The sequence below is a fragment of the Gastrolobium bilobum genome, unplaced genomic scaffold (genome assembly GCF_033153095.1).
Source record: "Gastrolobium bilobum isolate Gb01-03AN ecotype WA unplaced genomic scaffold, APGP_CSIRO_Gbil_v1 utg115563, whole genome shotgun sequence".
In the NCBI taxonomy this organism is placed as follows: domain Eukaryota; kingdom Viridiplantae; phylum Streptophyta; class Magnoliopsida; order Fabales; family Fabaceae; genus Gastrolobium; species Gastrolobium bilobum.
Genome location: NW_026895714.1, coordinates 68,043 through 95,025, shown reverse-complemented (window position 1 = coordinate 95,025; position 26,983 = coordinate 68,043). Strand labels below are relative to the sequence as shown.

Sequence of the window (26,983 nt, the reverse complement as noted above, 5' to 3'; positions counted from 1 at the left end):
GTAAAGAGTAAAGTGTTTTTTTTCTTTAATAAATATCACGGATCCAATTTAAATACTTAAAAAAACAGTCAACTTGTGATTCCAAATTCAAAAAAAGACTTAAGTCCCTCGAGGATCCATCTGAAATTCAAAATAAACTTATGTTAGCCCTTTTGAAGAATTAACGTAATCTTTTTTGAATTTAAGAGAAATACAATTTTAATTAACTGAGTCTATTCTAAATTTTAGTGGGGCCACAAATTAATTTATTTTTTTTAAGCAATTAAAATAAGCCCGTTATTTTTATTGAGTACCCAAAAATACTTTGCGATATTTTTTATCTCTTTCTTTCCCTTTGCTACTGCATCAGCTTAGACTTTGCTACTGATGCTGTTTCTTCTGTCCTCTCTGGGAAATATCTTGTTCCTTGTGTTCTGTACTGTGTAGCTCTGGATCATAAACAGGTTAATCTCCTTCGTCTTGCATTGCATACACCTTATCGTTCATCAGTTTTATTATTTCTAGATTTTCTGCTTGGTCCATTCTTGTAATTTGTTAGTTAATTTTTATGTCCTGAATTTGACCCTTATGTACCTCTACACTTGCTTGAATCAAATGAAATTTGTAAATGTTTTACAAGATCAATCTTGACGACTTTGTGAATTTGGTATTTTGTTCTGTGAATTACAATAAGTAAGAGGCAATGAATTCTATTGGTTGTGTAGTTGAATATGGTCTTTAGATGACAGAACCATACAGTTGCCAGGAAAATAACAAATAGCAGTAATGGATCAAGCAGCTATGGCTGATATAAGCTAAGAAAATCATGAACTGAATCTGAAGTCACCTTTTCATGCATATTTCCCCCCTTCACCTTCCTGGGATATGGCAACTGTTGCCTGTTGCTATGTACTCTTTTGTAGATTAGTCATTAGTGCATATTTTGCACATGCTTTATTCACCATCTCTTAGGTAAATGCCTTTGGTGAGTGATGCCGAAAACTCGTAGAAAAATGGCTAAACAGAAAATTATGATATGATAAAAGAATAATCATCCAATTTTCAATTTTTAATGATCAAAATAATAAAATTCAACTCCCAAATAAGGGTCATAAGCACTCTTTTATAGATTAATTATAAAATGATCCAAAATTCAAAATTCAAAATCTAAAGTCCTAAAAATAAGAAAAATATCTAAAATAAATATAACGGTAATTAACATTAAAATAAATAAATAATCATAATTAAATCATTTAAAACACGTCCTAAATATTATATCTTAAGCTAGGTTGTCAGTAGCGGCCCGTAGCGCCGCTAAACCGCTACTGTAGCGGGTAGCCGCGGTTAGCCGCTACAAACCGCGACGCTACGTGACATTGGCCGTAGCGGAAGGTAGCAGCGTAGCGTAGCGGCAATACCGTTACCCGCGACACCGCTACACCACTCCCATGTTGGAATTTGATGGAGAATCCGGAGATGATGATGATTTTCTTCATTAGTTCACTTCTTGTACTTGACTATTTGACAATTTTATTGTTCATTTGTGTTTAGTTTTGGATTCTTCTTTTATGTTCCTTGTATTTGACATTGATTGTGGAATTATGTGTTTGATTTTGTGTGACTTCTTATGTTTGAGCATTAATACTAAAAGCGGTGTTGCCTCGTTTCTTGATTGTTAGTATAATATATGTGGAATTAATACTTCACCATAGCGGCAATACCGCTACCCGCTATAACGCTATACCATTTTCGGGGTCGGCCGCTACCGGCCGCTAACTGCTATTGACAACTATGATCTTAAGTCATAATAAAAGTTTTCTTGCCAAACAAATCATAATTCATGTGTAATTGGCCAACTGTAAGTGCATCAATGAGTTCTTAACAAGTGGAGTTTCTATTAAAGGGCTTTTGGTGGGTTCTGAATATGTGGGAGTTTCAATTAAAGGGCCTTTGCTTGGGGGCAAGGATGTCTTCTTGAATGTGTTGACCCTTTTGCAAGTTTTTGAGGTTGTTTTGGCTTAGTGCATTAATATGGCAAGAATTGCTTGACAGGTTTAAATGTTGAGGCAGATGTCAATTTAGCTAATTTGGTTGGTTGTGAGATCTTAGAGTCGCCTGTCAACTACTTAGGTGCCTTTGGGTGGAAATCCTCAGTCCATTTTTTTTTTGGGACCTTGTTTTTCTGAACATTTCTTGAAAACTTATAAATTGAAGGGGAAATACCTTTTTGTAGGAAGGTGTGCCACACTTATCCAGGCTTGTTTGTAGAGTATTCGTGTACTTTGTTTGTCCTTGCTTAAGTTCCCAGAGTGGTGATGGAGAAAATTGAGAAGATTATAGGAGATCTCTTATGGATATGGTCAGGTTTTAGATATTCTAAAAGGGATGATTTACTCCAGGTTTGCATTTTGTTAAAACAGGAAGGAGATTTTGGGCTGGGTAGTTTTGTGGATAAATAATACTTGAATGAGTGAAATCTGAATATTGTTCCTGGATGAGTAAAAAACTGTACACTACATTACAATATACATGGAAAACTAAATAATTATTTTCCTAAAATAAATCTCAATCTGCAGTAATAATAATAGGCATAGGATATCGTCGGATCAAAATCAAATCAATGGCTCTCCCTTGATGTTATTTTGTAACTGTTGATTTGATTTTGATCCAACGATAACAAGATTGGTGCTAAGAAGAAAATGTGATAAGTGTAACCTTCCCTGTAATAATATATCCTAATAGCAAAATAATTTACAATAATTACAAATGTAACCAATGTGGGACTGTTATAACACTCCCCCTAAAACTGGTTAATGAATATCTTTCATTAGCAGTTTGCCCTTAAGATCTTGAAGCCCATCTGTAAGTAAGAATGATACACAAGTAGTTCATTGGGAATACAACAAACCAAAGAACCTAGGAGCCAAATTCTTGTCACAGAATACTTAAGATGACTATTCATCCCATGTCTACTGCTAAACAGTTTGGGCAATATTAAGTATGATTTTAGTATTTGATAAATGCACTGCAGGTTGAGAATATGATTAAATGATTAGAATATGTTTAACAGTATGCAGCCAGCTTGTGGTTTTACGTAGTTCCATACAATTTTGAAGTATCTCTAATTTCATGTTATCCATTGTTTGAACTTCAAATTTTTCTTGTTCTGTCTTGAAGTATTTTCTTTTTTTAGCCAAATTCCCTATTCTTCAAGACCTTGGTTCAAGTGTGTTGACTTTCAAGGAGAAGTCACATGGGAAAATTTCCTACTGTTATTTTTTTCCAATATGAGAAATAGCAATAAAATTTTACCTTTATTCTTTGAGGTTCACTTCTCTTCCACTCAGATCTGCAACTGAGACAACCATTAAAAGTATAAAGCCTGCTTTTAATGCCAGTTGCATTTTGATATTAAAGCTTGCCTATGTGAGCACAATCTAGGGAGAGGATTGCTCACACATTGCTATATATAGTCCTTAGGGTTTCATTTTACCAGAGAAATAATTTTACTTTCTCTCCCAGTGCAGAATACTAAACCTAAGAAATCTTTGAGGCTGACCATGCATTAGAAAAAAAAAAATTGCAGAATGCCTTTAATTGCTTATTTTGTTTCCTCAGGTCATATTTGTATGGTATAAAGGTGAATGGAATTTTTGCATTCTTTTTACATAATTGTCATTGTGTTTTCATTGTTCAAAGATTAGCATGAGGCTTTGTGGAGTATTTGTATGAGTCTATCTGGAGCAGTGAAGTTAAAGTTTAAGGCTGTGTCTGATTTCCAGAGCGGTGAAGTTGAAGTTTAAGGCTCCCTATTATTTGTTTGGTTCCTATTCCTAGATGTTGTTGCTTATGTTTTCTCAAATATGTAAAAAGATAACTAGGAAACTCTTTGGTGATTCCTTTCTCTGTCCAAGGTTAAGTATCTTTTATTAAAGGGATCTCAAGAATAATTGTGATCTGCGTTCAATCACCAGATACAATGCTGATATCTTTAATTGTTTAATGTTGAGATCACTGCTTGACATATCATTTCAGGAACTCAAAAGACTTTGAACTTCAGGAAATCAAAGATCTTGAAGATTTACTCAGGCCTTGGCTGCATGTTTTGTAAATTTAGGTAAAAAAATCTTGCACTTTCTGAGCAAGTTTGATGAGTTGAATTCTTTGTATGCTTCTGGCTTCAAGTTGGTCCAGCAGGAGAGACAAGCCTAGGCAAGCTGAAACAACGTACTTCATAATAAATTATTGATATTGACGTCAGAAAAGGAAACAACTCAAATGATAAATCTTGAACAATAATGTAACTGAAATTCAGTAAGTCCTAGATTCCACTGTAGCCTGACATGTCAACTAGCTGCTGACAGAATAATGAATTTGGCGTCTGAATCTGAAACTTTAGTCTAAAAAAGAATTTCCAAATTAGAGAAGAAAACTGGAATTCTGATGCAATAGATCATCAAAGAACAATATGGTATGCTATTTTAATCCGCTTTAATTAATTCCCACTTATCATCCTCTGTCACATTCTTTATCCAGGTATCCAATTCTTTGCAGCAAGATTTGTTGCTGAAAGTTTCAGCATCAAAGACTAAGAAAAAATACCAAAAGGCTAAGGCAGAGATGAAATCAGAGATGTTTATAACAGTAATTTGCTTTTCAGTAATTGACAAAGTTTGAATTACTGTTCAGTATTTTGCTCTACTTTCAAATGATTCATTTCTCACTGGCTTATTTGATAATATAAATTTCCAGGGTGGCTCAACTTCCTTCCTTTATTGTTCAATTTGGAATAGTTGGTTGGTGAGAAAAACTGAATTTGAGCAGATTTGTAATATAGAAGACAGGACATGGTTATAATGAAGAAGTAATCTGGGTTTGCAGCTTTTACTTGATCCAGCATTACCTGTCTTTTCTGTAACATTCAAGGAAAGCTTGATCCTTCAGTCCTCAGATCCTTCTGCTAAATCCATAAATTGAAGGATTTTTTTAAGTACATATGCCCACATTGAGACAGAAACTTGTGATTGAAAATTTTAGAGAGAATTCAAAGTATCTATGTTTGAAAGAACACCACTGGGTTGTCTAATGTTCTTGAGAGTTCAGAGTTACTCTTGCATAGAGAGCTCTCGTAGTTGTACTATTACCCTTCCAATACTAGTGCTTATAATGTTTAACAAAAAATAAACCAATTTGATTCAGAAAATCAAATCATATTATTGGTTTGGTTGGCTTTTCTATATTCAATGGAACCATGCTAGCCCTTAATCTAAACTACCCTTACAATGCAGTAGTGGAGATGTTACAATTTTGGAGGTTTCTATGGTACTAGCCACATTTTTCGAACATATCTTGTTCCAGGAATGACTGATTGACTTATTGTGTGGTGTCACAGTTCCTTCTCCTGACTACACTTTTGTTAGGTACGACTCTTTTTCAATGCTGATCACATTTTCTTGGTGTGGTCAGTGGAACAACGGTAATATCAATAAAAGCTAACGATATATGTTAGTCTCAGTCGTGTATGTGATTCATTAACCAGATAATACGCTCTTAATGTTTAGAGCACCACAGAATCCTTCTATTATTTTTAACTGTTCTAAGTTACATTATATTTACAAACTTTTTTTATAAACTCTTATAAATTAAGTTATGTATCAAGAAAATACACTAGGTTACACTATGTACTTCTAGGAATACATAATATAATTTGCAAAAATTTATAAAAAAAAAAAATTATAAACGGATACTTCCCCACTTGAAATTATTCATTTTTCATCTTGTCCACTTTATTTGCAACTAACATCAAGATTCAAATGAAAGAAATCTCAATTACGCAATTAGATTGAAACAAGAGAGTAGGAATGTGGTATGCAAGTTTTTGTCATAAGGGGTTCATCTTTCATCTCCCACTGAAAAAATGGATTGACATTTTAATTTCTCCATTTCGAATCAACACCAATAGCTTAATCATTGATGATCACCCGCGTTCATTAAGCCAGTTGAGTAGTGGAATTATTTTTCTTTTTTCCATTATGTACATGGTCCTAATTTCTTAACAATTTCATGCTCTAGCTGTAATACATCCTACAGTTTACAGCTCAGATTTCATTTTTACAATAGGAAAAAAAATAATTTGTGTCACGTATCATAACAAAACTTACCTGAAAACATAATATATGACGGTACTGTACAAGTCTCTTAACTTGTTTTCAAGTTTATATAACTTGCTTTCGTTTTTGGAGCACTAACGTGGGAAATACTCGTCAAAGTGGTACATTACTTTGAAAAAACAAGCAGAAAACTCTAAGCTATAAAAGAAAGCATGTATCAATTGATGTTTTTAATTAGGCCCACTTGAATGAGTTTTTTTCTTTCAAAAGCTGTGTTTTTTAGGGGAGGAAAAACCTTCCCACTATAAAGTACTTAGCTTTAATAAAAAACGATAAGCTATAAAAAAAATTAAAAAATTACTTGTTTTTGGAAGATAAAAGTTTTAGCTTATAAAAGAAACAAAAGTCAAAAATCAAATATTTTTTAAAAAAATTTATATTTATATTGCGCTGCTCGATCTGGTGAAGTTCAGGCAGAAGTAATATTGTCGAGATCCGAGATACAGAATTTTGTTGACTGACTTCCGCAAAAAAATTTGTGAACCGAGTTGAAAGAACCGAGTTGCCAAATATGTCCACTATCATTTTCTCGAAAATTTCAAAAAAATTCCGGAACCAAACACCAGCTTATAACATTCTCCAATTGGATGCCAACCTTGATGTCGGTAGGTAAGGCTTTTTGGATCCAAAAGTTGTAGTATAATAAGGTTGGTGTGCTGGTTAAAAGTTGTGAGAGACTCGTTCGGTAAATAGAACTGGCTCATGTTCATGTTCATGTTGGAATTTGGACCTAACCCTTTTCTTATGGCACAAAGTGCGCTACAGTATTACACCCAACACTTATCTTGTTTGCTCGGGTTGGGGGACAAATATTCATGGCTCATACTTGTCCAGCTACATCACTGTTCATGTTGGTACCATTATGACATCTCTCTTCCTTGTTTAAACCTTTGACCAATAATTCATCATTTACCTGCTTTATCGACAGGTTTCCCTAGATTACGGAAATTGATGATATAGTATTTAGATTTAGTTATTAAGTATTTATTAAATATTCATTTTATTCTTAAATATAATACACTACTAATAAAATATTAGTGTGTATTTAGATTAACTTATTTTTGAAAATTTTGCCAATTTTTTTTTAATTTTTTTTGCAATATATGCACTTAATAGATATCATTTAAAAAATGTTATCAGAACTCGTTTGATATTAAACATGTATATGAGGAAGAAACATGCAAATGGATCATTCTTAATTCATGGAGGTAAAATTCTTGAAAAGTGGGGTTTTATTCCAAATATATATTATATGTTAAATATATTAATAATATAATCTAATAATATATTCATATACAAGCCTAATAAATGAAAATATAGTTATTTGAATCCATATGAACTGGAGTCTAATAGCTTACATTATCTTTAGGGTTTACTAAACTGAAGATAGCATGTTGAGTATTTCAAACTTGATACCAAGCACGTCAAAATCCTTCTATTCCAAACTCATAACCTGTAAGATGTAAAGCAATATGACATACCAAAAAATGTTTACGAATAGCAGTGGCGTAGCTTTCCCTTTTAGCCAATCAGTTACTACGCTTGAATGATTTCCACCTTTGACGTTATAAGAATGACTATAGTAAAGTATAATATACGGTGGCGCCTTCCACGTACAGTTTAAGTTTGATTTGTAAGGTGTGCATCAGTGCATGGAGCCACTGAGTGCAAGAAATTTTCATACCATATCAACCATTTGCAAATTGGTAACAAACCAGCTCCTAAGACCAAGATATATACCTTGCATACATCACAATTCACAAATACAAAATAATCAATATTAATGAGTATCACATGTAGATACTAGATTATGAATCTGCATGTAAAACAAGTATTGTGTGGTTTAATTAGTCCTACTCATATCATGATGAATTATCATGTCGCTTCTGATTTAACCTTAAATGTGTCGAATAGTAGCCAGTAGGTATGTCCCTAATAAAAGAGGTAGCAAGAATCAGATAGCAGGGTCCCATGAAATTTCTTTGGCTTGGAATAAAAGGGGGTCTATTTAGTCTTTCTTTCCTCATGAAAAAGAACTCCCGTATGTTCAATTTAAGACACTTTATATGTCCATGAGAAAAAGAAGTTACGCTTTGTGTCTTTCCATTTCAATGATGGAAAAAAAGAAGAAGGAAAGGAAATTAAGAAACAAAATATACACCAAGAGATTGTGCATGCTTTCTCGGATATGTCCCCATCTTAGACGTACGACTATCATCGTGATGTACGGTCAGGATCGAACCACTACTATTATTAAGGACTGACAATTCCCACATGGGAATATGTCCCCTACCCTTTTCCACACACATCCAGTCAAAAACAACTTCTCACTTTTATGCCATGATCAAAAACTTGTATTTTAATCATTACCACGTTTTGATTCTATTTAAGCCCTTTCCGCCAAGGATGACTAAATGCATTTTATAAGAAACCAGTTTTCAAACTACAACCATATCTAATAATTATACCTTTTTTTTTTACCTTTCTTTTAACTACCTTTCTTATTGTTCGAATTTACTATAATTACGGATATTTTTCAGGCACCGTCATGCCAATCACCACCGTTTGTTAGTGCATGCATCTTGATAGAACATATCCAAAGCCAAAATTGTCTTGATTCTTGGATACTGGATTCTGATTACCCTTTTTTTATAATCACATTTGCAAGCCTTGATTAAGTTGTTAATCTTTAATACCAAGGACTCTTATGTCGTTAAGCTTTCGGTTGGGATTCTTAATCCACTTGGGTATATGGGCCTAGCTAGCTAGCCTCAAAGAAATTAGAAGACTCGGTGCATTCAAAAGCAATTCGAAGTATACGAAAATGTTCTTCACGTTGACTTCTCTGATCATGTGCAATACAGTGAGATTATTATTAGTCGTGGATTGCTTCAAATGAAGGCTTTGGCCAATTTTATAATAGTATCAGCATTCTCTTGTTACTCCATTTTCAAAAAACAAAGAAGCATTCTCACCATAGTAGTTAAAATCTAGATTTAAATCTTAAAATCTTGATTTTAACGATTTTTTTTTGCTAAAACGATTTAGATTTCACTTAAAATCCTTTCCAATATAAAATTCCGATTTAGACATTTACTTAAGTCCCGATTTTAAGATTTAAATCCCGATTTTAACTATTAGAATGATGTTAAGCAAGTTAGTAAAATTGTTGAATATGACATTGTTGATGTTTTATCCGAAGATGAATGGATTGTGGAAAATAAAGGAACTTTATCTCATGATGAACATTTAGATGAAGACAATTTTGAATGATGTAGTTGAAGATCATGTGAAACAGAATGTCTTCGATGATAATAACTTGAATGATTTATTAGCTTAGACCCTTAGAGTGTGACAATTGTATGCAAATGTATAAGGATGGTGGCAAGTAGTCTAGTTTTCTTAAAAAAAAATTATACTTAAGCATATATATATAAAAATTTAATTTTAGAGTGCAGGTAAAATCTACGATTTGTATTACGATTTTACGACTTACGATTTTTTATTCATTTTCCGATTTTAGGTAAAATCCTGATTTTGACTACCTTGATTCTCACTGCTTTAAGTTTTGCAACGCGAAATCTTAATATTTAAAGTAATTAATAATATATGATATCAAAACCAATAATAATAATAAAAAAAATATATGTTAGAGGCTTAATTAGAGCTGGGATAATCAATTTGGTGTCCATGCAATATTGTTCTGTGGTGAAATTCATTCATCTGCTTTAAATATACTTAAGAAAAGAGAAAGGGTACCTTAGACATGAAACGATCTTGTCATGCAGTATTGTTCTTTGGCCTTTGGCTCCGTAGCTAGATTACTTTATTTCTTTTTTAGATGTGTACAGCTACATGTTTTTCTGGTATAAAGGATAATATTGTTAACACCTTGAGGGTTGGCTTAAATGGCAATATGAGTCCCAATATAGACAAATTTTCAAAAGAATATGGGTTTGAATCCTAGAGATGACCTTTGAAAATAATTGTCATGTTACTCAACTTGAGATTAGTCTTATTCAAATCTGTGCAAGTTCTTTCCCTGACCGGGTTGTGAGATACTTGACATTATTACAAAATAGTAATTAAGGTTATGGAATAAAGAAAGAAAAAATAATATTGTGGAATGTTTAAATTTCATTAGAATACGAGGGAGTGATATGTTATTTTTATGGGATAATTGCATGAAATAATTTCTTTTATACAACATATAAAAAAATGGATGGATCCACTGAAAAGAAAAAAAGAGAAAAAAAATAAGTAAATTTCTCCCCTTTTTTATGTGTTAAATAAGAAAAAATAATCCCTATTATTTTTGGCATAAAAAGGCTCTAGACTTGGCATAAAACAATATTCCCTATTATGTAACTTCAATTAACCGGGGGGAAAAAAGTTCTCTCTTTATCTATGCGGTTTCACACAAAATGTCAAGGCATCTTGGGAAGTGTAGATAACCTTTTTGCCGAAAGCAGTGGAGAGAAACACAGTTTACAAGACATTTCCCCCCTCCAAAAACTACATTTTAACGCTTGTCTTCTAACAAAATTCATATAGCATCTACCAAAGGTAGTAATTAGTTGATAGTAATAGGGATGATAATTTGGGGTGACCTGCTCTGTCCCGTTATCAACTCGTCAAAAATAAGCTGGGTCGGGTTGACCCGTCATTAAATATGAGTTGAAAAAATAAACTCATCCCGTTTTATGGTGAGTTGGCGGGTTGGCTGGTCAATCCATCAACCCGTAAATTAAAAAAATTAATTAATAAAATTCAAAAATAAATTATATTTTATGAATTTTTAATATTATTTTAGTTTATTTCACATTTCTCTTAATTTTTTTCAGTCTCAATCTTAAATATATATTAATATTTGTCAAACATTCTTTACGAACTCATTTGTCTCCATATATATAGATAACATTTGTCATAAATAAAATTGTTATTCTTTATTTTTTCTAGGAAGTACTAAGATAAAAAAACAAAATTGTATATCACAAAAATTTAATGACAAATGAAATACTACCTAATTATAAAATAAAAAAAATTATAACCCAGCGGATTAAACCTGTTTTGACCCACTTCTAGGCGGAACGGATTGAAGTGGGTTGGTGGGTTGAAAACCTCAACCCAACCCGTCCCGGGTTGATCCGCCGATCTCTACCCATGCATATTGCCACCTCCAGATAGTAAAGGAGAGTAAGAGTGTCTTTGGATGTCCTTCTAAAAAAAGCTATTTTTATGCCCGGCTTATTTTAAAAGTACTTTTTATAAAAGTTAAAATTATTTAGATTTTTAAAATAATATTTATTTTTGAAAAAAATTGACTTTTGACTTTTACTTTTTTGAGAAGCTAAAATTTTTAGCTTCTGAAAAATTGGCTTATTTTATGATTTCTGATTTTTTTAAAATCAGGCATCCAATTGCACTTTACAATAGAAGTGTTTTTTTTTTTTTAAAAAAAGTAACTTTTGACTAAAAAAAGCTCATTCAAACGGGCCCTAAACAGAAAGAAAAAAAAAGTAACTTTTGACTAAAAAAAGCTCATTCAAACGGGCCCTAAACGGAAAGAAAAAGGATTTGGTTCAATTCAGTGGCGGACTCAGGTTTTTTTCCTGTGAGGGGCGAAAAATCAAACACCAACCATGATTGGAACTCAACAACAGACTTGTAGTTGGAGTCAGAGAAGAGTGGAGTTGGATGGCACATAAAAAGGAGGGGAGGGGGGGCGGCAGAGGGGAAAATAGAGCGCTTGAACTCAACAACTAAACTCAATAACACACTTTATGCTGCCTCTGGCACGATGCCCTTGTTCTAACTTCCTAATGTTTATTTTTTTCTCAAATTTTTATTTTGGTTGAGGAAGGGGGGACTCTAGCCCCCATGTTCTGCCTCTGTTTGATTACCACATGTCACCTTTGAAAAATGTTTAAATATCTTTATTTTTGACCCGCTTTGCATACCAGATTAGTCTCGTTGCTAGCTCAAAGAGTTGAAGCTTGTGGGAATATCGAGAAAGCCAACTCACCTTAAAAAGGTAATTAGAGTTGGATTAATTCTAAAAAAAATCATATAGCCTCTAAATCTTCTTTGTCAATCTATCTACACTAATGTTAATTATAAGTGATTAAATTTTAGTTTAGTATAAAGGATATGTTTAATTGACAACTATTAAATATTTTAGATCCATGATGGTAGCTCAGTTGGTGCCAAAGAATTACTGAACAGGTGGAGGTGAGAGTATATGTTCGATCCTCTTCAATATCGTCTTTGGGAAAGATTTAAAGTCTTAATCCCGAAAACCGCCTGGAATCAGACTAGTCGTGAAACGATGAACTCACAAGAATACCTCAAAAAAAAAATTCTTAATATAAAAAGCCTTTTACACCTCCTTTTTGCATCATTAGAATTCCAAAAGCTTTCACATTTCTGTTTTTTTTTTTTTTTTTCCTCTATAAGATTTGTTCACGTATGACTAGTTTAATCGTAATATATTCAACTTTACTGACTTTCTAGTAGTTTGCTTTTAGAATCATATATGTCCTTTCAAATGCATTTTTCTCCGCTGCGTATCAACTTTTTAAGGGTGGTAGTTATTATGCCTTGTGGAAATGCCTTTGATGCCACGAGAAATTTCTAAGGTGAAGGATATGTCTACTGTGAAGAATATCTGGATTCTCTTTTGTCGTTAAATAACAGAAAAGTGTTTCGGAGAGATAACATAGATAATTTTAAATATAACACGCGAGTTCTATAACATATATATTTTGAGAATGTTGCATAATAAAATTTGCATTTATTTCTCTAACTGGATGTTAAGATCCAATTATTCCAATGTAAACACTTGACTTGAAGATGAAAGCACATTTTTTAAATTATTCAGTGATTGTCAATAAATGGAATATTCCATATATAATAATCAAAATTCACCAATAGCATTCAGATTAATTAGATATTTGTTAACCTTCTCTTTATTAGCCATTTAATCAATCTTTGTATCATGCTTACAATTGTACCAAGGCAAAAGAAAAATTTGAAGCAAGGTATTCCAAGGCCTTTCCATTGCTTTTTTTTCTTTTGGTTCTTCTAAGAACGCAACAAAGCAGTGATAAGAGGCTTTTTTTATTTAATTTATGCTGTATGAGTCCATTTTTTTGTTTACTTTGTTATTTTCTTAATTTTATCTGAAAGTGTGCGGTGAGAGAATCGAGCTCATAACTTTTTGATCACTCCAGCTCTAAAATGTACTATAACGAATGTCACTTCAACCCAAATCTTAAAGCACAGGATGAGAATATATTAATTATTTTATATATATATATATAGATTTTATGTCTTAACAAGCAGCAAGACAGCCATATCTATAATATTACACAGGAATCCCTGTATACACACAACTAATCGGACGGCAAAAAGTCTTTACTCAAAAAAGACAAAGAATCTTACATTTATTAAGTTTTGCGGGTATTCTTCACAAAACAGTTTTTTTTTTCTTCAATAAACTTCAGCTTGCATAAGATAGAATAAATAAAGGGAAAATATACTTTTATGTCGTAGGAGAGAATTTTTCTCTCCTACACATACATCGATTTTCGTGTTATTTTTTTTTTTCTTTTTCTATAGTGGATGGGTTCCACACATGATTATCTTTATTACATGAGAGAATTCTCTTCTATTGCATGAGATTAATAAAGTCCATAAATAAAACTTAGCAGAATACAGGGTAGTCGATCATGAGTTGTAAAGCCATCGGAAAGAAGCACATGAGCATAGCAGCAAGGTGGAAAGCTCTGCTAGTTTTGAACTGTAGTTCTAGCTAGCCTATTCAGAAAAGCATAACATGTAGATGTAGTGCTTAAAATTACAAATATCTGAGACTGAAAGAGTGCTACTACCCCAATAAGCTAGCCTGTCTTAGGGACCCTATTGACCTATTTATTGTTTTTACCATCAAATTTTTGTTGTTTACCTTAAGGGGGTGTTTGCAGAGGCGGACCTGCTTGCTAGCAGGTGTCCGCACTTGCGGACATGAATTTCAGATTTTTTATTTTTTAAGTATAGTAGTAAAGTATGATGAAAGGCCGGTTTGGCTCAGCGGTAAGCTTGCTTGCCGTGGTGTGTCAGGTCGCGGGTTTGAATCAGCCTCTCTGCAAAAAGCAGGGGAAAGACTGCCTAGAGTATTCCCTTCCCCAGACACTCACGAAATGGGTATTTGAACTGGGTCGGCCCTTTATAGTAGTAAAGTATGATATTGGTTAGATTAGATTTTGGTTAGATATAAAATAAAGAATGGAATGAAATACACTAGGATAGAATAAGATGACATATATTTTATTAGATATTTTATGATGTCATACAACAAATCAGCTTGACAAAAAAAATGTGTTGGAAATAATGTTTTATGTTAAGTTGAATTTTTTTTCTTATTTATATATATATATATATATATATATATATATATATATATATTAATGCATTTAAAATTTTATTTAAAAAAAAATTTCAGGGGTACTGCCTTCGAACCCCATCACTAAATGTGCGGACATAAACAATAAATTCTGGGTCCGCCACTGGGTGTTTGGTTCAAGTTTTTGGAGAGGATTACCGGTAATCCTTCTTTGGTAAATGTAATTACCACGTTTGGTAGAAGGAATAAATTACGATTCCCGGATATCCAAGGATTACCGGTAATTTGATTTATAAAGAAAAGTCACTATTCAGATTACCAAAAATAATATGGTAATTCGGAATACCAATCAAAATACCAAGTAAAGGGAAAGCACAATAATAAATTTTGAGACAAAAATACCCCAATACACATAAAAATCTAGACCCAATCTATCAATTACAAAAGTAAAAATAGTTTGGGGTTATTTTTGTAAAATAACCTCATATTCCAAGTCATATTTCGTTCTAAACCAAATATGGAATCAGTAATTTTTACCCCATATTCCCGGTAATATTTTGGCGAACCAAACACATCTTTCGTAAGATTTCAAGTAAACTCAATTTCTACTGAATTCCCATTAATCATGATTCCCGGTCACCAAAAAATTTCTCCTGTACCAAACACACCCTAATTTATGCCTTTTCAAGTTATTGCACTTTTTGTTAGGAGGAATAAGCCTGTACAGATATTTTTTTGAATGAGGTATAATCTTATTTTTTCACCCAACTGATATTTGGGAGAACACAGTAAATTAATTAAGAGGAATATATTTTTCATGTTTCATAAAATTTTTTATCTCATATACATACGAAAAAGTAAATGAGATTCACTAAGAAGAAGAGAGAAAACAAAAAAGTGAATTTCATCCACTTTTTCATACGTGCATCAAATAATTTTGTCTCATACAACATAAAAAATATATTTTCTATTAACTAATGTGTTATTTATTTTTAGCATTTGGTCATAATTAATAACTGTTACCTAATACTGACCTTTTTTCCTTTACCAACAAAGTTAGAACTTAAATACTTTTCTCCTTTAAAAAAAAAAAAACTATGAGATCTGACATGACAATCTGTACAAATTTTTTATGATTATAAAAAGAAAATAGATTATCAATCAATATAACATCAAATTGTAGACAAATTTGACAGATAGAGTGAATATGCACTACTAACCACACTCTTTTTTGTATACAACTAAAAAACTAGCTTTTCACATTGATTGGAAAGAGTAGCAGACCAAGAAAAAACCTGCGAGATATGTTGGCAGGTTGAATCTGATAAATAGTAGTACTTAATTACTTATCTCTCATTGGGTGAAAGAAACGATCAAACACTTTTCATTGCTTGTCTTTCACTTTTTAAAAGCACTTTCAAAATTTTACTTTCTCGTGTCATGTTGTACATCATAGAGCATATTTTCTTCACATCATTGGTTGTCGTGAATGTCTATACAATCGGTACTTTTCTTATGTATTTATTGGATTTGGATCTTTTTATTTAAAAAAATGGTCATGTAATCATATTATTTGATCATACCCACTGATTGACGATGACATAAGATAGAGAAAAGTGTATGACTCTTAAATGAGTGATTGTGATCAAATAATATGATCACATGAGAGATTTAAGTCAATTTCAAATTTCAGTATATTAATGACAGAATTTTATATAAATTATTAAAAAATAGTAATTGTGACAACATTATATATTAAGACACTACAAATACGATTTTAACAGTTTTAAGTTATCATACTAATAATAATTTATAATGACAATAATCATTATTATTAATAATATTAATTCATTTTACAAATATCTAATTAGGCAATCGTCATTATTTCAAATAATTTTCAATGACAAAATTATTAATCATTGGACATAATTGATAGCAGTACGTGATGAAAAATTGGTTAGTACTTTTAGAGTAATATTGTCAATATATTTTCAATATAAATAACTAATAATAACAACTAAATCATTGGTGTTATTGTGTTTGTGTGCATTTATACTTACTTTTTATTGTTATTATTTACAAATATCAATGATATTTTTGTCACAACTATTTAGTAATATTCTAAAAATAATATTATTGATTTGAAAGTAACTTGAAGAATATTATCAAAAGCTATTTTAGTGACGACTTTTAAAATTAAATGACGACTATTATCATCACAAAATATACTAAAATTACTATCCTTTTTTAACCATGGTTTAAGTTATGCAAAAATTGTCTACCAAAAAAAAAAAAGTTATGCAAAAACAAAGGAAAAAGCTATTATTTAGAGTTTTGTTGTTGAAAACTCAAAACCATGGATTGCACTAATTTTCTGTTGGAGGTGAGAATTGATTCATTGAAATTCTCGAAGTTCACACAACAGAGTCCCTATTATTTTCGGCCATATAGAGGCATAGTTTTCCACACAATCAAGAAAAACCTAGTTTGGGTGGAATCATCTTTAAAAAGGTTTTGTTTTGTTTTTTTAAAAAAAGCTTGAATATATAGTATTTAATTTTAAGGACGTTTGGAGGAGGCTCTTGGCTACCACGATGCGCCGTCCTATCTAGAGAAAGTCCCGTTCCCGTAATATTTCTGTGTGGAGTTGATAAGTGAACATCGATAAGGGATTATAATTATATTTTACAATGCAGACTCTGGTACTCACCTACGCCTACAAAGAAAAGGTAGAATTGACCCAACTGTGGTGGCTCAGTTGGTAGCATGAGACTGAGTGGTGGGAGAAGATCTCGGTTCAAATTCCACCAACAACATCTGGAGGAGGGGCATAAGTACCGTAATCCTTGAACTCACACCCGAACTCTGGATTAGTCCCATAGGTGGCTCAAAGAGTCGAACTCATGGGGATACCAGGGGTTCTGATTTCCCTCAAAGATATAATTAGGATCAGTTTCCAAAAAAAAAATAGAATTGAAAGAGTTTGTGATATCTATTGGTTAAGAAATGGAAAATGAGCTTACCAAAAAAACAAATAATAAGAAATGGAAATTGAAAGAATAATTCTATATCTTTTGAATATAGAGATTTTACATCTTCCTACTAGTTTTTTTTTAACAATTGTTTTTTAATCATATAATGAAGAAAATATTTTTTTTTTATTATTGAGATATTATGTATATTGATTTTTTAATTTAATACTTCTTTTTATAATTAATAGAAAATATTTTAGAAGAAATATATGATTATTCCCGAATAAATCTTTTTAATGATCTTCTTCCCAATTATTAAAAAGTAGTAAATACTTTTAAGTTCTCAAGACATAAAATGTTTTTACTCTTTCATTTAAATGTTATTGTTTTAAGGCCTATTTGGTGTGATATATAAGGTCTGATAATATAAGTTTATATTATACATTATGAGATTTTTAGTTATTTGATGTGACTATCGTATAGTATAAATTTGTACATCACCTCAAAAGTTAGCTCAAAGGGTGGGAGTGCCCAAGGCCTTATAAACTCCACATTAGTTGCACATACAACCAATGTGGGACCTAGGGGTGTAAATAGGTCAGGCTGGCCCAGCCAAGCCCAGCCTACGGCCGGCCTACATTGAGCCCAGCTCAAGCCCCGTCTTTCAGAAAAGTAGAGTAGGCTTAGGTTTATAAAAAAGTTTTTTTAACAAATAGGCCATAGGCCAATTTTGTCAAGCCCGGCCTACAGCCTTGTAGGCTGGTCTATTTAATTTATTAAAATAAAATAATAAAATAATATTTATTTTATGTGGCAAAGACGCAAAGTACCAAATACCAATATCTCTTACTTTTTGTGCTATTTTATTTTATGAAAGGAAAACTTGTCTAATGTCTCCAAATTTTACATGTTGTTGCAGCTTAATACCATCGAGCAATGGGTACCTTGCTGGATTATGATGTTACTGATGAAGATCTTTCAATAATACTCTTTTTTTCCTTGTCTTGATGGTGATTTAAAGAATTTTAGATGAATGATATTCTCTTGTAGACTTTATTTCAGCATCCAGTAATTGTATTTTTCTTATTTTTCCCATTTCCTTGACTTTATTCTTCTATGATATACATTCTAGAGCTGGGGTATTATGTTGACTCTTTCTTGTTTGTCATTTTTTTTATGAGAAGTACTAGTGCATGCATGAATGGAACTTTCTTTCCTCTATACAATTATTTTTTTCGCTTAGTATCTACAGTGGAAGGCCAACAAGGCCTGTAGGTCATGTCAGGCTTTCTTATTTTAAAAAATGGGCCGGACTTGGCCTACAAATAAAGCCTTTAATAGACCAGTAGGCCAGATAGGTTGAATTTTTTTTTACGTAGGCTTGGGCCATGAAGGGCAAAGCCCGACCCAACCCATTTACACCCCTAGTGGGACCTGTGCTAAGAAACTCCACAAGAGAAAGTGTGGGACGGCGAGGCTCTGATATCATGTAAAGAACCTTGGGATACACCACCCCAAAAGTTAACTCAAAGGGTGGGAGTGCCCAAGGTCTTATAAACTCCACATTAGTTGCATATACAACCAATGTGGGACTATATATCTCAACAATAGTAAATACTTTTAAGTTCTCAAGACATAAAATGTTTTTACTCTTTCATTTAAATCTTATTGTTTTAAGGCCTATTTGGTGTGATGTATAACGTCTGATAATATAAGTTTATACTATACATTATGAGATTTTTACTTATTTGGTGTGACTATCGTATAGTATAAGCTTATACATTAGATATATAACTTAATCAGGTCTAAATGAATGAGATTAAGCATGATGAGGGGTTGATGTATTAGATCGTTGACAAGTGTAATTCTTATGAATTAATATATTAAAATAAAAAATAATTTTTCAATATATTAATTTTTATAATATTGGAAATTTTTATTTTTATAAAAATTAATATTTTTTTTGGACACTCTGATCAACAAATTTTTATAAAAATTAATATTAAATGACATATTTGGAAGAATTATATAAATACTTTATTAAAGATTACTTTTGTCAAAATATTTATTTTTATCCTATCTAGTATTATGCAGTGCATTATGAAACACTGGATGATATCTTATACAATATATTATCTTATATAATATCGTATCAAACGTTTGATAATATTAAAATTTAATTTGATTTTATACAATTAAGTTTTATTCTATCAGATCTTATCCTATTGTGCGCACCAAATTAATGTGCCCTAAATAACAACAATACTATATATATCCTCTGTTTTTTTTTTATGACTTTTGATATAGGAAATTATTCTTTTTTATCTGTCATTTGTAAATACATATTAATTATTTTAAAATTTTATCCTTGATGTTAATAATTTGAAAGATAATATTTATAAATAAATAATCATATTTTTATTATTTCAATAAATGGTAATTCAATGGAATGAACAACCCCTTGCAGCTAAATCAGCAGGATTTAAAAACACAAAGTAGGAAACATGAAGAGGTGGTGATCCCCTCTTTGACGAGAGCATTGTGTGTTATATTTTAAAAAATTGGCTGGTGCTGATAGTGGCAGTGTGTTATATTAAAAAGATTTTTAAATATTGACCTCATAGTATTATATTCAGCAATCGAAATTTTATTTTAAAATTAATTTATATGTACAAATTCATTTTTTATTCTCAAATATATCATATATGTAAAAAAAAGTATCACATGTAAAGCAACATAAATGAGTTACAGCTTGTGAATTAACCCGTCAACCCACAATTTATGTAAATTAAAAGATCAATCATAATTTAAGTGCTTATAAATGGAACTCGCGGCGAAACGGGTTAGACAAGGTGGGTAAGTTGGCTCATATACCCCTATAATTACATAATCCTATAGTATTATACCTTGGCAATCAAGATTTCACTTAGGAATTAATTCATAACTATATGTTCAACTTTTTTTCGTCACATGTTAATTTTTTTGGATACATCGTCACATGTTATTTTGATCTCATTGAATATGTGCAATATTCTTGGGCCCTTTAAGATTTTCTCATTTCTCTGTACACACTACACCGTCCTTTATTTTCAAGGGAAATGCACAGCCGTTTTTTCTTGAACGCTTAGGGCCGTTTGGTAGCACGATTTTTTTTGTTTTTCTGAGATTTTTTGGTTGGATAAATAGGAATACATCGTTTGGTACAGAATTTTTAAAATTTTCTCGAGAATCTGATTTTCCTGGAATTTTATTTTGTGTGTAATTTTTTTTTAAAAATATCATCCAGGAATACTATCCAGGAGGTGGTATTTTAGGATTTCTATGACAAAGGAAAATTTAATACAACTAAACATAGCATAAGAAAATTAACTCAATATTCTCGGGAATATGTTAGTCTACCAAACAACTTTTTGGTAACATTCTCAGAAAACTCATTTTCTCATCATATTTTTAAAAATCATGATTCCTGGATATAAAAAATAATTCTTCTACCAAACGCCCCGTTAAAGGATATTTTCATGTGAATTTGCGTATCATAAAAGACCAAAGACTTCTAAAAAAGTTCAAGTTTGTAACATACCAACTCCCATAGAAAGATAGTTGAATGAATGAATTCCCCTAAACTACAACAAAGTAGTTGATCTCATGATAAAGTTTTATATGAACTTGCTACTTGAAATTTTTTTATTTTTCTTTCTTTTTGAAAATTCACATAGTTAATATACGAAGAGAGAAATAGACACAAAAAATTTTTCGCGATAAATTTAACATAATATGTTGTGTATCATAGACATACATAGGTAATGAATATCATATAGAAAACCAAACTGTACGATTCACTACCTATTTAAAAGGGTATCCCCATAAAATTCCCACTATATATATAGGTGTAGTCGCGCATCAAATTCCCATCCGATATCACTCTAGAAGATTATACCCTGTTATAATCTTACTTACACAATAGCCACCTTCACTTCTCAACCTAATATTTATACCACCATGGCTATGGTGATCTTAACAACCCTTTTGGCCATACTCTTGACTCTGCTATTTAAACTTGTCTATGACAACCTCTCATGTTACTTGTTCACTCCACTACGCATCAAGAAGATCATGGAGATGCAAGGTGTGCGTGGCCCAAAACCTCGGTTCTTCACTGGTAACATCTTAGACATAGCTTCCCTTGTCTCAAAAGCAACTTCCCAAGAAATGAAAACCATAAGCCATGACATTGTTGGTCGTCTTATGCCACATTTTCTTGTCTGGTCCAGTCAATACGGTATGCACATACATGCATATATGCATATCTCAATCTCTTTTTTTTTTTTTTCCTCATAGTTTACCTTAATTGAACATGTTAATTTGATTCTTTCAGGAAAGAGGTTTCTATATTGGAATGGTACAGAGCCAAGGTTGTGCCTAGCAGAGACTGAATTGATCAAAGAGTTTCTTTCAAAATACAGTATGGTATCTGGGAAATCATGGCAGCAAAGACAAGGTTCAAAACATTTCATTGGTCAAGGACTTTTGATGGCAAATGGTGGAGATTGGTACCACCAACGTCACATCGTTGCCCCTGCATTCATGGGAGACAGACTTAAGGTATTTTATTTATTCATAACTATAAAAAATTGTGTTACTGTTTTTAGAACTTTTAAAATCTTGGCTATCAAAGATTGTTTGGGTAGTAATTGGTTGGTCTAAAAAAAAAATTTGATTCAGAGCTATGCTGGGAATATGGTTGAATGCACTAAGGAGATGCTTCAATCACTACAAAATGCGTTGGAGTGTGGCCAAACTGAGGTTGAGATTGGGCAGTATATGACTAAACTCGCTGCAGATATTGTTGCTAGAACTGAGTTTGGTACAAGCTATCAAAAGGGAAAGAAAATATTCCATCTCCTCACACTGCTTCAGAGTCGTTGTGCACAAGCAAGTCGTCATCTTTGCTTTCCTGGAAGCAGGTATGTATGTGATTTTACAATTCTTTTTCTAAATCACCCTTTTCTTAATTATTTGTGTGATTCTATTATATGTTATGTGTGTTATAAAAAATGTCAATGTTTTAACTATCATCAGTGGATTATTTTATTTGATTTTGTCATTTATGATTCAATTTGTGTGTGTGTATAGGTTTTTTCCAAGCAAGTATAACAGAGAGATAAAGTCTTTAAAGATAGAGGTGGAGACTCTGTTGATGGAGATAATACAAAGCAGGAAAGATTGTGTGGAGATTGGTAGAAGTAATTCATATGGGAATGATTTGTTGGGTATGCTACTGAATGAGATGGAGAAGAAAAAAGGGAATGGAAATAGCTTAAATCTGCAATTAGTGATGGATGAATGCAAAACATTTTTCTTTACTGGACATGAAACCACAGCCTTATTACTCACTTGGACAGTTATGTTATTAGCCACTAATCCTTCTTGGCAACACAAAGTCAGGGCTGAGGTCAAAAGGGTCTGCAATGGGGGAATTCCCTCTGTGGATCAACTCTCCAAGCTCACTCTTGTAAGTCACAAATTAAATTACCTTTTTTTTTTTCTTCTTCTTTAAATAAATAAAAAATTAAAATTCTCTTGATTTACTTCACATTTTATTTACTATCTCTTTAAACCCTCTTCTTCCCTATGATGAAGGTGAAAACCATTTTGTATTTTGCTTAGCATAAAGTCACTTTAGGCTAATTTTCAGGGGATTGGGAAGCGGCAAGTTGGTCAAATTTGTATTTCTATTTTTCATAGAGTTTACTTTTATTAGTCAAATACTACTCTGCCGGAATCAGTTTTAGGAAAACTTTAATTCGGTCATTAAACTCAAATAGAATGGTCCATACAATTTAGTACAATTACATATAAAAATGTAATAATGTTTTTCATGTTATACACACATATAAAAGTACGCGAGATTCATGATTTTTTTTTCTCTCTTCTTGTTATATGGCTCCACACATTTTTATGTGTCTACAAGAGATAAAATTATTTCTTATAACTTGAGAAGTATTAATCTCATATAAAAATTATACAATCAACAGTTTTTTTCTATTAATAACTAGTGTTGTATAAATTTAAGCTATAGATTCTTGGCCAAAAGCCTAATTAATCTAAAGATCCTAGGCTTTTAAGTTATTATTAGCACGATGTTTAGAAAGGACAGTTTATAAATATTTTAGTCTAACTAAGATATCTCTGTACAAAGAAACAAACAAAGAATAATTTATTTACCGATTATCTTAGCACTCGTGCGCCGGTTGACGGTCTTGTTTTAAATAATATTAATAATGGTCATCTTTCTTTTTCAGAGTGTCCAAGTGCACAAAAGTTAAAAGCTATTAATTCATTTTCGAAATAACGTTACAGCCATACATTTTAGAAAACAAAAAGGAAAAATTCACACATATAGTTTCAGTCTTTGCGTTACATTTGCATTTTTCTTGGAAAAAAATACCAAAAAGAAAATAAATTGACCCTATTCTACTGTCAGTGGCAAGGTTCATGACTAGCCACTTCAAAAATTTCAGTTTTTCTTCTATTGATAGAGTACAGTAGTAATTATTGGAAAATAATTATTTCATGTTGCATGAGATAAATACAACAGAGATAAAATAATGGAGTCCACTATTTATTTATTTTTAAAAAGTATTAGACCCCACAATTTTATTTCTGTTGCATGCAACATGAGATAATTATCTCATGCAACATGAGATTAATAGATCCCGTAATTATTATACTAAAATGCTAGATTTTCCAAAAGATGGTCAGAGGTTGTTATTTGATTACCGTGGCCAACACAATAATATTAATTGAGCTATAACCAAAGTTGTTATTTGATTTTGCAGTTGCATATGGTAATCAACGAGTCAATGAGGCTGTATCCCCCAGCATCTGTGCTTCCTAGAATGGCCTTTGAAGACATAGTATTGGGTGACCTTTATATCCCTGAAGGGTTATCAATTTGGATACCTGTGCTGGCTATTCATCATAGTGAAAAACTATGGGGTAAAGATGCAAATGAGTTCAACCCAGAGAGGTTTACTTCAAAGTCATTTATTCCTGGCCGTTTTTTACCATTTGCTTTGGGCCCAAGAAATTGTGTTGGACAAGCATTTGCCTTAATGGAAGCTAAGATTATATTAGCCATGTTGATTTCTAAGTTTAGCTTCACCATTTCTGAGAATTACCGTCATGCCCCTGTGGTTGTACTCACAATTAAGCCCAAGCATGGGGTTCAAGTTTGTTTGAAGCCCTTGGAGCCATGAGTAGGAGCGCACTTTCAGTATCACGGTAATACTAAATTAAGTATTATTTTTGTAATTTACATTATGTACTACCTGGAGTATATAATGTAAATTATAAAAGTTACTTTTTTTCTCTCTCTACAAAAGCAGCTGACGTGGCGCACTTTCAGTACCACGGTGATACTAAATTAAGTGTTATTTTTGTAATTTACATTATGTACTACCTGTAGTATATAATGTAAATTATAAAAGTTACTTTTTTTTCTCTCTCCAGTACAAAAGCAGCTGACGTGGCGCACTTCTATTGACTAATCACACCTACACCGGTTGTATTCTGGATTTTTCACATGAGTGGGTCATTGTCAAATATGGAGATTTGAGAGTTTGAGAAAGTTTTTGTCTTTTATGACGCGGAGAGCGAGTTGTAAGTTGTGATCATCTTGATCTTGATGAGCATATTTTAGTAATTTTTTATTTCATTTTCAACTTTTTTACAATGGAGAGATAAGAGATGAAATAATGATTGCAAGGATGAGGATATGTAAATTAAAAACTCGAATGAAAGTACAAATTTATCTCGACAATACATAAATTGAGTTTAGTAGGTCAAAAACTGGCACTCAGATGTAACACAAGTTATAAAGAAATTGGAGGAGCTGTATAAGATAAGCTTTTAAACATACGCCCATAGAGATTAAAAATGATCCAAGTAGCATGTGATGAGTACAAAGGGGCTTCTTTTTTAGCTTTGATCGATGACCCTTGAGACTTTAGAATAATTGTTTGATTCTTATAATGATTTTCTCTTTCTAATAAGATGATTTAACTAAGTGCTCTACTTTCCTCAATACAAAATAAGCCAACTTGCTTGTGACAAAAACTAATGTAGGGTCAGTATCTCCATTTTGGAGCTTTAAAGAGGTTGTTTTCTAAGCCACCTTATCATCTGCTTCCACCAAACCTCGATTCTGCTTCTCCCACTACTTGGTTTTTATCATTCTTTTATTGCAACCATCATTTCTTGCAGACACTGTTTGACATCTAATAAATTGTGTACATATTTAAAATATAGGAAGCATGCAAAAACGTTTTATATGGGTTAGAGTTAGAGACTCCAGTTCTTGTCTTAACACGTGGTATGGTAAGGATTCACCAAGCTGACTTAGTTTGCTTAAAGTTATCGATTGCCGAGTTCTAGCTTGGGACTTGAACTGCATTCATCCCAAAGAAGCCCACCTAGCCCAACAAGGCCAAGAGGTTGGCTCATCACATGCTTTCGTCTTATATCTAGGGGTGTCAAAATGGGTTGACACGACACGAATTTGACACGACACAAATACATCAACACGAACACGACACGAATTTTTATTCGTGTCAAAATTTTCAACACTGACACGACACGAATTTTTTGCGGGTTGACACGACACGACCCGAATAACACGCAAAATAAGGGTCAAAACGATAATTGATAAAAAATATATCAAAAATAAAAAAATATCGAAAATAAAAAAATTTAAAAAATAAAAATAAAATAATTAAAAAAAATACAGGTCGACACGAACACGAATTCATAAACATGAACACGACACGAATTTTTTGCGTGTCACTTTTTTCCAACACGAATTATTTTACGAGTCAATCCGAACACAAATTTTCGTGTCGTGTTGCGGGTCCACCGCGTGTCAAAACCTATATTGACACCCCTACTTATATCATGACATAAAAATAAGGGTTATAATTTTTCGAGAAGATTATATTTACAAATTTTTTATTTACAAACTACACTAAATATTGTTGGGCTTCCTCCTTCAATGCTAAGCCCAAGCCCATTGAGGGGTTTCTTAAAAACCCTAAACCCTAGATCTCACCTCCTCTGTATATTTATTAGTTGTGGGTGGAGGCTAGTTTAGAGAGATTAAGAGAGAGATTTGATATTTGAAAGAAAAATTGTTTGAGATTTGAGAGCAAAGCTTTATGCTTTGTATTTGAGATATCTCTAGAGAGAGTTTGAGTGAAACATCTCTAGGGAGGTTTGATTATCACCATTGTTGGAGAGGTTGAGTTAACCACCACATTGGTGATTCTGATTATTTGTAACCATTATTTTCATAGTGGATTTTTGATCTGGACTAGGTCCCGTGGGTTTTTACTTCTTCGTTGGAGAAGGTTTTCCCACGTTAAAATTGTTTTTGTTCTCTCTCTCTCTCTCCTTCCTTCTCT

At 32.2% G+C, this 26,983-nt stretch overlaps 1 protein-coding gene and 1 long non-coding RNA gene across 3 annotated transcripts; both read left to right on the top strand.

Annotated features, from left to right (window-relative positions):
- Positions 1–346: 346 nt before the first annotated feature.
- LOC133293905 (uncharacterized) lies at positions 347–5,134 on the top strand. 2 transcript variants are annotated; one of them, XR_009749125.1, is made up of 4 exons: positions 347–443; positions 4,015–4,096; positions 4,516–4,623; positions 4,732–5,134. It is a non-coding gene; the product is annotated as an uncharacterized LOC133293905 (long non-coding RNA). The 2 variants fall into 2 exon arrangements; XR_009749126.1 differs by having other exon boundaries at positions 4,516–4,638.
- A 16,384-nt stretch (positions 5,135–21,518) lies between these two features.
- On the top strand, positions 21,519–25,261 carry LOC133294024 (cytokinin hydroxylase-like). Its single transcript, XM_061492672.1, has 5 exons — positions 21,519–21,804; positions 21,901–22,127; positions 22,248–22,489; positions 22,659–23,037; positions 24,365–25,261. Exons 1-5 carry the CDS (start codon positions 21,525–21,527, stop codon positions 24,782–24,784), a joined length of 1,548 nt encoding a protein of 515 aa, XP_061348656.1. The 5' UTR covers positions 21,519–21,524; the 3' UTR covers positions 24,785–25,261.
- Positions 25,262–26,983: the final 1,722 nt, after the last annotated feature.

What these genes read in the sequence shown, in the direction of transcription:
- LOC133294024 (XM_061492672.1), top strand. Translation starts at nt 21,525, where the DNA reads ATGGCTATGGTGATCTTAACAACCCTTTTGGCCATACTCTTGACTCTG. An exon ending in TGTCTGGTCCAGTCAATACG is followed by an intron (nt 21,805 to 21,900) that starts GTATGCACATAC and finishes TGATTCTTTCAG; the next exon opens with GAAAGAGGTTTCTATATTGG. An exon ending in TCATGGGAGACAGACTTAAG is followed by an intron (nt 22,128 to 22,247) that starts GTATTTTATTTA and finishes AATTTGATTCAG; the next exon opens with AGCTATGCTGGGAATATGGT.